Raw genomic sequence first — 10,924 nt, 5'->3', positions numbered from 1 at the left:
TGTACACCAGGCTACACCACTGCCCAACCTAGTTATGAATGAAATGTACGTATTGTAAACTCGACTGTCAACCTCGTCATGCAATTCTGGCACAACCGTGAGGCAACATCGAAACAATGAAAACCTAAGCTTCCAAATTAGATCGGTTAACATAACATAAGAGCACTGGCATGAAAACGATGAACGTTGAAATCCGTTTGCCCAGTACTACACTGATAATGACGGGCATTTAAGACCCGTGGTTACCTAGTTTAAAAAAAGGACCTAGGAAACATGCAACTAAATTCGATCGGGGGTCAGACTCGGTGACTTGATTGATGTTATTGTACCACGACGACATAGGATGTTTTTCATAGTCTCAATCACTGGTTTTCCGGCCCAGACTCCATTACTGTGATTTGTCAGAAATATTTCTGAAGGCGGCGTTAAAACCTTACAAATAAAAACTAAAGGCTATTGAATTTAGTTATAATGGGTTTTCGCAGGTTGGAAGTAATTTATTTAGGCTGGAAATGTAGTTATTGAAAGTCACATAGTTCTATAGTAGGTTTGGCGTTGTATTGTAATAGGCAAGTATAAAACATCCTTTGGAAAAGTAGATGTGCATTTAGAGAAAGCACTAATAGTCAAATGTTGACAAATACCTGCAATATTAATGAAAGTAATCCGCGAAGCAAGTTGTGTTGACAACAAATCACCAAATGAGAGAGTTATAGAATTACTGTATGCTTAAAAAAGCAGCCCCCACGACGCTGGACCCGAGTATGAGTTGGCATGTGGTAGTTGTGTTCTTTGTGTTGTAAACATATCACCAAATGAGACAGCCATAGTGCTGTAATGCCTGCAACTTTCACCTGTATGCAATACTGTATGCTTCAAAAAGGGGTTTTGTGGACATAATTGCAATCACCACGCCCTCTGGACGAACGCAGCACGTGCTTCCCTCAACTGTATGTGACCTCGTTGTTTTGGACATAGATGGTGGTGCATGAGAGGAAAATGCAGAGAATGGGTCTTTATGAGCAGATTTGCTAGTTGCTCGTTATGTCTTATGTTTAGATTATATCCATACATTATCCATACAGTTTGTAATTACTCCGTTAAATAATTGGATAAACAATGACAAAACTATTGTATTGTCATAACTTTAACATCTCACAATATTATGCAAGTTATTTATTTGGAAGTGGCAATTTACACAGGAGGTATCGTTGCGCATGTCTCGCCCGTTGTGACGTTCTTGATGCTGCCTGCTGCTTCAGGAGCATCGATGTGAAACACGTGACTCAGAGCTGGGGAAGAAGCTACGAAGTCGACGGTAGTGTTGTCCGATTTTGCGGTGACTGTCACCACAAACACTTCCGCTTTAGCTTTCAACTCATCAATGCTACTGTTCACATCTTCATCAGCGCTGCTTTTCCCGTCAGTGAAGAGGAGTACCACGTTTTCGGCGACAGACCGATCGCCATTGGTTTCCGTGAAGACTTCTGACGTTGCTAATTCAATGGCATCCCCGAGGAATGTGCTCCCACCTGTGTGTTTTTGAGAACCGATGGCTGCCATGACGCTTGCCTTGTTGTCACGGTATGTATTCAAGTGGAATACGACTTCAGCTGTTCCCGAGAAAACCATGAAAGCCACGTTAGTTCCAGCTGAGCTTATGTTTATCTTGCTCATGGCATCCACCACAAAGGTCTTCATTTTCTCATATTCACTTTGATTGACAGAGGTAGAAATGTCCTCTATGATGAGCAGGTCCAGTATTTTTGGGGTGCATTCTGTAATATAGGACATCGTTATGTATAACAATATAAAACACTCCGAACAAACAATTTAATATAACCCAATGAATGGGAGGTCAAGGCAACTTTGAAGGTAATTCGGAAACTGAAAGAGTTATTCACTGTTCAGACTGTGAAGTCTGAGACATATGACTAAGTGATAGCAAGTTGTTTTATGTCGCAGACACCAATATTCCAGGTATTTCAAGGCGACATGTCTGATTCTGATTTAAGATATTTCGTGATATTTATTACATACATTTAATACGTTTAGGAGCAGTCCATAAAAAACACACAAGAAAAACAAGTGGGTTTATTGAAACTCCGTTAGTCTGGATCCCGTTCATCTTGAAATATATCTTGACGATTATCTTTGGGAGCTGTTACTGATTAAGTGGAATACTTCGACCTTTAATCTTTAATCAGGAAATTTGTATATCAGGACGATTTCACTTGGAACCTAAGCATATATATTGTATGAGCAATGTATTGAAAACTGATTTGAAATATGTCTACCTGTTTCACATTCAGTTCCCTTAAAACCTGGTTGGCAGATGCAGGTAAAGGTGCCACCATTCGCTTCACAAGTCCCGTTATTCATGCAGGGTTTGTTGATGCATGCATCTACATCTGGAATATAGAGAAGCACGGGTTAGAATTATAGGTTTTCAGAACTCTGTTGCTTACAGTTAGAGGCTGGCCAGGTTCGGTGACACGGCTGTCTAATACGTTGCTAATATAACTAACTATTGGTTATACAGCTGGACTATGCTGACTGTAGCGATATTACTTAGAACGGTGATATAGCTGGAATATTACCAGCTGCGGTCATATAGCCGGAATATTGCTGACTGCGTTGATACAGCTGGAATATTATATTTCAAAGCTACAGTGATACAGCTTCGGTAATAGAGTTCAAACTTTACTAACTTCGGTGATAGAGCTGAAGCATTTCTAACTGCGGTGATAGATCTGAAACTTTACTAACTTCGGTGATAGAGCTGAAGCATTACTAACTGCGGTGATAGATCTGAAACTTTACTAACTGCGGTGATAGAGTTCAAACATTACTAACTGCGGTGATAGATCTGAAACTTTACTAACTGCGGTGATAGAGCTGAAACTTTACTAACTGCGGTGATAGAGTTCAAACTTTACTAACTGCGGTGATAGAGCTCAAACATTACTAACTGCGGTGATAGAGCTCAAACTTTACTAACTGCGGTGATAGAGCTCAAACTTTACTAACTGCGGTGATAGAGCTCAAACATTACTAAATGCAGTGACATAGCCGAAATATTGCTGACTGCGGTGATAGAGCTATAGTAATACTAACTGTGGTGATATAGCTGAAAAATTACTAACTGCGGTGACATATTTCAAGATGTAGGATGCATACTAATATCAAAATATGCTGCTTGACTTGTTCTTAACGTCAAAATATGTTGATGGGTTCGAGTGCATATTATCCATAAAAGTAAGTTTATGTTCAAATCCACGGGATATATGGCTTCAGTGTTATCAATCATATATATATACATATCACAGAGCATTTCCCCCATTTTGATTGGTCACATGACCACCCATTAATGACCAAATCAGATTTATGCTTCTTTGGGAATCCCCGACGTTAAAGTATGGTGTTTGTTGTTACAGGCATATAGGGGATAAAACAAGTACTGGTCGGCTCGGAGTCAGGATACTGTGTGAAAATGGGTTATGTATATTGGACTTTGGTATGGTATCTCATGCAGTGGCCTAGCACTGTACAACATGCATACGCCCGGACTTGTACACGGAGCCACAAACAAACGTGCATGCACGTCGCTATATTATCACAATAAACTTGAACGCAACGTTCAACCCAATTTCACCTAACCTACCTAACAAATGATCAACAGACAGAAAATGTCCTACAGAACGCCAAACGTTTGACGCCAGGTGGGGTTTCGACGGATGGTCTGGAATTGTTTGTTCTCCTGCTTTGACAATATATATTAACATCAACTGTACGCTTTGACATGGCAAGGACGAACTGAGTTTTCTTTCGAACATTATCTTCACATTGTGATGTTTATGGTTTACCATATTCGGTAACCCAATAGTGGATTACGTAATGTCATGACGTCACGATGTAGTGGTACATGTACGTATAAGCTAAACGTGATGATGAAATAAATGAATCCCACACCAGCCATCTTGTCATATAGACGTTACGTTTCTCCCGTTGATGGAGCCAATACAAGGACATTTTACAACTAGATGTATGTGTGATGCTGTGATAACTCGGTCGTTTTACAAAACAAATCAAGTTAACTCAATGTTATATTTAATACTGCTTTGAAACTGAGAATTTCTTTCACACATCCAATTAAATTATTCATACTCAGTTAAATGTAGTGAGGACTTCGAATCACATTTACCAATAATTTCATTTGCCACACAATATTTGTACAACATATGTATGCTTACCATAACAATACGAACTTGCCCCAATGAGACTTGACAGCCTGTACACTTGCCTACCGTCGCTGCAATTCTGGGTCGGTGTATCCATGAAGGCGAAATAACAATCAGACCTCCGCGAAGCCGCACAAGTCACTGCTATGTCGCCTCTAACCTCTGCAAAACATGACAACATATTATCGTTAATAAACGAAGATCCCAATATTTAAATTGTAGGTCTCTCTTAAAATAAAACTATATGTGGCAAGACCTGAATTGAATTTCAAATATTCATGTTGATGCTTCTTCATGCTACTCTTTCATATTACTATAGTTAATCTGTCATTTCATGGAAGATCCTTAACTTCTTTTGAGATATGAGTATTCCAGCCATTCTGCTCACATCAGAACACGTTGGCCATCTCGCACAGCGGTGTCAGGAAACCATATTGGAACTCGAGTCATCAGCATCACTAACTCGATTTACAATACACACTTTGGTTGTAGTAATTGTATACCTAATTTCTATAAACCATAAAAAAATTGTGTCTTGACTTCTTTCAAAATACTCCATACGATCTTAATGCTGTTGAATCGGTCGGTATTTGGCTTACACAGAAATATCACTACTCCATCACTACAAGAGGTATATTATGCAAGAAATGGAATATGTCGAGTGGATCCGAAATATATTCCAGAAAATCAACATTCATAAGACACTCATTAGCGAAGGCGGGGCTTTGGGTACAGATCGATTCCTTCCGGGTCTGTTAGCTGAGAGGACATCTCTGTGGGTTTGTGTTCTCGGGGCTATAGATGACAGTGTAGATAAAGTTTTATCCAATCAAGGAGTCAGTGCGCATTTATATGGAATTCCCTCAATTCCTCGATTACAGAACATTTACATACTACCAACTTCAAATATTGTAACTGATAAATTGTATGATGATCCCTCAGCAGACAAAGTTAGAGATTCATCCGAAGACAGGGCCATGTTTATTAAAAACGGCAATGGCTGACGAATATGAAAAGTCGTGTAAGTCACAAGGAAAATAAAGACGTACACTCTTTTGAAACGATACATTTAAGATTTCGTGCTGACGAACAGTGTAAAGTTTCAATGGTATATGCATATGCTACATCTTTCATTATTGTTCTTGTACAAAGGGATATACATGGTCGTACGTGGTATGGATTTAAAAACATTAGCCAACTTTATGAAATGAAAATATATGTACACTGTCTTTGTATTTGTTTCGGTTTTTGCGTTGTAATCAGCAGTAAATAATACGGACACTTTGGCACATATTGACGTCACATGCAACCGTCAGAAATGAAACTGCGCGTGCTAACCTCTGACATAATATGGAAAGGTGTTCCCACATGCCGGTCCAGTTACAGGTTCGGTCAGTATTCTTGTGTCGTTGAAGGAGTCGTACCACCCAGGCAATAGATTGCTACTATCTTGGACTTGTCCCATAATAGCATTTGCTGGTCCTCTTTTCTCTATCTCTGGTATCCTTGTCGAAACGGTGCAAGGGTCTACAAGCATAATTACATCAAGTTTGGTCAAATGTTCGTAAGCAGCATGGATGGATAATGGATAACTCTCCCAAATCCGAAATAATTGATCCAATATGGTGTTACAAAGTAGGGTTGGTTACACGTATTAAACACACGCTAAACATATCTCTCTTCATTGATGTTATTTCTTTATCTATATTTTTATCATTAATAACGGAACACATCCAGAACTGCTTGAATTACACTTTTGAACTTCGTTGTATACCTCTTTTCCACACAACAAACTTGGGGAAAGGCTTCATTCCTTGATCCATAAGGCATGTGTCACTACACGTGGTAGCCATGTACATCTCAATTGTCGAGGTTTAGTACAATTTTTCAAAAATACAAGCATCCGTTTACTTAGAAAACAATATGTGAAATGCTGGACTTCCTCATATAAGAATCAATGTGAAATTTCGACTATAACATTTAGGCAAGAAGTGGGCATGCCTATGGGCGCAAATTGTGTTCCCCTCCTTGCTGATCGATGATGCATATGAATTGGAGATTGTGCTTGGATGGACAGAACACGGGAATTTGGCTAAATTATTAGCGTAAGCTTCAGGTATATAAGGTGATCGTTCAGTAATGGTCAAATAGCCCAAACCCTTCCACTGATATAACATGACTTTGCGGTAGTCGTAGCCTTAAGATCACTTTGTGGAATTGGGCCCTGAACAAGAAATAAAAGAGACCAATGAAACTCTCATCCTTTGTCATATTTCGATCTATACATGAATATTCAGAGTGACAAAAGCCTATTATCGCGACTGTATGACAAGATGCATGACTTCAAATTTCCAATAGTCAACTAGCCCTATGTGTATATTTACTGAGTGAGTGAGTGATGGGAATACCAGCCATGGGCTTCATACATTGTACCCATGTAGGGAATCGAACCCGGTCCTTCGGTACACATGTCAACAGTTTAACCACAAAGGCTACCCGACCGCTCACTTGGGGTTTGATTTAATAGGACGAACAAGACATAATTACATTGGTTATTGTGATTGAAAATACAGAAGTACTTACCACCATCACACGTACGACCTGTATATCCTGTCCTACATGCGCATGTGAAACCGTCACGGACTGAATAACATGTTCCTCCATTTGCACATGGCTTACCCCTACAGTAGTTAGGTGCTGAAACAAAATGAGGAAAATCGTGAAGATTAGGATGCAGCAAACACTATGAACATTACACTACCCTGACTAATACCCTTTGATCATTATCAGATGGGACTGATCTTATGACGTACTGATCGTCAGCCTAATCTGATTTCTAAGAACCACGATTGAGTTTTTGGAGAACATGGTTGAGTTACGTAAACGGCGTGGCAACGTCATGTGGGCGGAAAGACCAATGTGTCGCAGAACGAAGACCACATGATTAGAACCTACAGCTATCGATTCCTTACATGGCTAAAGGACGCTAACGGAACACGTTCACATGCGGACAACGGAAAGAATATGTAAAGATCTTTACAGTCATGACATGCTTCCATGAGGGACAGAGTTCGGCGTAACACAGTTTTGAACGGTATTTCAGTTATATCACGGCTCGACAAATTCTTGTGGGTGGAAAACCGTACTCTGGCAGTGTACATCACAGGGCCACCCCAAGAAAACATGAGCATTATATTCTCGATGTACAACTAGACCCATATCAAAACACTTATTAGGATCTCACCAAGGCAGAAGACACTCCTTGTAACACTGGTCTCGATCCGGTAGGCTTCACCGTCATTGGGGCATGCGAGTGTTTCAATTTCAAATGTTGCGGAACATGTGTTGGTTTCGTTTTGCACACATACTACTGAGACATTGCTTCCTTTTTTTTCTACAAGAAAACATAAAAAACGATATATCGAATGCAAGCAATGCGCGGATGCAAAGGGGTTAACATGAAGTAAATGGAATACACCAAATGTATTAGTTTTTCCACTTTTTTTAATCTCAGATCTATGTCTGTACAAAGGAAAGGTTGATATTGAAACTGCTAACACAATTCACATTTCGAGTTTCCTCAACAAATGCCCTTGTTCGAAATTTACCCCTGTACACCAAGTAGCGAATGGATATCCTAGTAGAATGAGAATGTTCAATATAAATAGTTGTAGCACCTAAAATGCAGTTGAGGTTGTGTAGTAAATGTAATTGGAATGAACACTGATCGGGTTAATAATGACATTCTTTTTTTGCATACTTACTGTGGGGGTTTGGGCTGGATTAGTAGTAGCTTATTATTATAATGTACAGATTGAAATAGAAAGAGCAAAGAGGGTTTTGGTGATCCTGGCACAGTCAGGTTGGTTAGACTCATCATCAGCTCAGGGCCCTTGCCCCCTCTACACGCAGCCCAGACAGCGAATGGGGCTTCTCCTAGGAGGCGCTGCCTAGTCGAACCCATCCAGAACTTTTCGGAGAATGTGAAGACTCCCCTAACTGCAGCCTTCTGCACTATCCAGATTGTTAGAGAGAGTTATTTTTCCTGACAGCAAATCCGGGTACTCTGCCATTGTCAGTCAACAGATTGGGCGGTACCAAACATAAATTCATTGCATAATCTACATTTCATAATTAAAAAGTGAAACAGAAGGCTTTCTTTTTGCTGCTCAAGACCAGTCACTTCCCATTCCGTTTTATTTTCAGTCAACATTATAGTAGTTTTGTAGAGGCAGTATTGTTGGTCACTGCTTTAAAACATGAAAGGGGGTCCGTTACCTTTTTTATACAACTGTTTGCAAAAATAGCAACAAGGAATATTATTTATATTTGCCTTTCCTCCAAATTGGATATTTTCCTCCACAGGAATCTACACCAGGTGGATAATCCAACATAAGCCCATTATCCACTGCTTTCAAGACCTTTCCTGTGTTCTTTGAATCATCTCTTCTTAGGTCTCCAAATATTGGCCACCGATAGAAGAGGTAAGGATTCTGTCTGACGCAGACTTCTGGATCTACAACACGTGATAATGACAATTAATCCTCAATGTTTGTCTTCAAAAACAAACTTATACAGTGGACTATGTATTACGGGGATGAAGATGATGATAATAATGATCACAAGATGTGCATTTCAGAATGTGCATGAAATAAAACAAGAATGTCACAATTTACTAAATGTTTGTCTGACAAATTATAATTGACAAAGTCTTTGAAGTCTGCTCCTTTAATTGACATCCATGACCAATATAAGTGTTCTTTTCGTACAAAGAGCGAGAAAAATATATATTGCAAATATTCATAAAACGAAATACAGACAATAAATATTCAAGAGCTTCTTAATTGTAAACTTGAAACACTGGATTTAATTTCAAACCTCTTTGATAACAGTAATTACTATATCAAACACCGTGAGGATTTCACACAATATTGATGACATATTTCCAAAACATTTCTGAAATGTTTTGTACAGTGCTCCGCTGTGGAAAAAGAACGTGGCCTGAATTGATTGACACAAAATATAAACAGCACACCGAGGAATTAAATAGCATTTGACAAGTTCTAATATGATGCCTGAAGTAGCTTCTTTAGGTATAGTGAAAGTACTTTTACCAATCACCAGCTAAATAATGTATTTGTTCTTTGCTTCTAATGTCACAGAAAGCAATATGCAACCTATAATCTGGGCGAGTGAAAGTCTTTCCCCCACCTCCCTAAAGCCTAAGTGACGTTCTTTGAAGTAGACATGGTGCCACACAGTAATAAGAAAGGGGCGGACTATATACTCCTTTATTGTCATCAGACTGACCAGAAGTGCGAAAACAGTAACTATTGTTTGAGAAAAGGAGGCTGTATCTTCACAATAGCTCTATGAACGTGCATGGATGTGAATGCGTTTGCTAGTCGTGTTAAATCTATTGGAACTACATCTCAATGCAAGTTGTGATAGTTTTGTGATCCATTAACATACAAGCCTGATCATCCGTACGATTTACAATGTATAGTTTAGTATGCTTCAAAACGTAGCGTGGATCCACACACCATGACCCAATCTCAGGGTACAGGTGGGGTTTATATCATGGGAATGTTAACAGAAGGTGTCATTATCAAACATTATGCAGTGTAGGAATTGACATCTTCTCGGTTGTCGCTAAATGTGGCACTCTTGTTAATTTCTGAAAGTTGTTGTTTTCTTTTGTTATGATCTTTAACATAAAACAGTTTCAACCTAGAAAAAATAACGTGAACGGTATTTCTATTCATTTACTCTTTATGAAAACATGACGAAATAATGTGACTTACCAATTGTACAGTAGACATGTGAAGGAAGAATTAGAAGAATGACAAGGATTTGTCTGGTCATTGTCTGCAAGAAAGATATTTCACGATAGTTAACTTAACTATTTCATTATCTTCTATAGATTGTGTCTGTGTTCCTTATACTACCGCTCGTCATAAATAAATAAAAGCAAAAGAAAAGATTTTAATATCCGACCATTCGCCGACCTGTTGAATGTTTGAAAGTCGTGATGAGGCCTTCATTGGCAGAATCCTCAAAGTGGAAAAGAGGAAACAAAATTGGAATAAACCCATTATGTCCCAGCCAGTTGTCATCTAAAGTCTGCATGTACTACAAGAAACATGTGTAGTTGTTACCACTGACAAGGCGTAACATTACAAAACCGTATTAAGTAATTATAAGTATCACTTCCGTGATGCTGTTATTGAGGAACGTGGTAAAAGTGACATATAAAAAGGCCACAAAAGCGCCAGTGCGGTACCTGAGAAGGAAATCGGCCAAAACCACGTATCAGTACCATCAAGTGTTGACTTAATTCTAAAACCCGAAAAAATGTCTATTCTTCTTCAGGATTGGATTACAAAACTCAATAAACATCCATACAGAGGGAGATATATTGCTGGGTCCTGCAAATGTTCCACCAAATCATAGTCACAAAGATTAGCCAGAACTCTCAATACAGCCAAGGAAGGGCTTTCATTATATTCACAGAAAGTATTTGAGGCAAATGGGAGTAATGATATGTGGATTCTCAAAAACTCAAAGGAATTTCTTGAAGTTCTACAGTCTCTGAAAAGAAAGTAATGTTTACCACATTCAAGGCCTCAGTAAAGCTTTCATTTTTTATGGTAGACATGTGGAGGATATTTCCAAATTTTAGT

The 10,924-nt window shown here is 38.9% G+C and overlaps 1 protein-coding gene across 1 annotated transcript; it reads right to left on the bottom strand.

Annotated features, from left to right (window-relative positions):
* Positions 1 to 1,194: 1,194 nt before the first annotated feature.
* LOC139469999 (uncharacterized) lies at positions 1,195 to 10,106 on the bottom strand. Its single transcript, XM_071252289.1, has 8 exons — positions 10,046 to 10,106; positions 8,575 to 8,757; positions 7,486 to 7,635; positions 6,825 to 6,938; positions 5,580 to 5,768; positions 4,254 to 4,403; positions 2,298 to 2,411; positions 1,195 to 1,778 (listed from the first exon to the last, which is right to left on the bottom strand). Exons 1-8 carry the CDS (start codon positions 10,104 to 10,106, stop codon positions 1,195 to 1,197), a joined length of 1,545 nt encoding a protein of 514 aa, XP_071108390.1.
* Positions 10,107 to 10,924: the final 818 nt, after the last annotated feature.

This window comes from Haliotis cracherodii, unplaced genomic scaffold (assembly GCF_022045235.1).
Source record: "Haliotis cracherodii isolate W230 unplaced genomic scaffold, xgHalCrac1.p SCAF_20, whole genome shotgun sequence".
NCBI lineage: Eukaryota > Metazoa > Mollusca > Gastropoda > Lepetellida > Haliotidae > Haliotis > Haliotis cracherodii.
The sequence above is the reverse complement of the archived record's forward strand: the minus strand, read 5'-3'. Positions and strand labels throughout refer to the sequence as shown.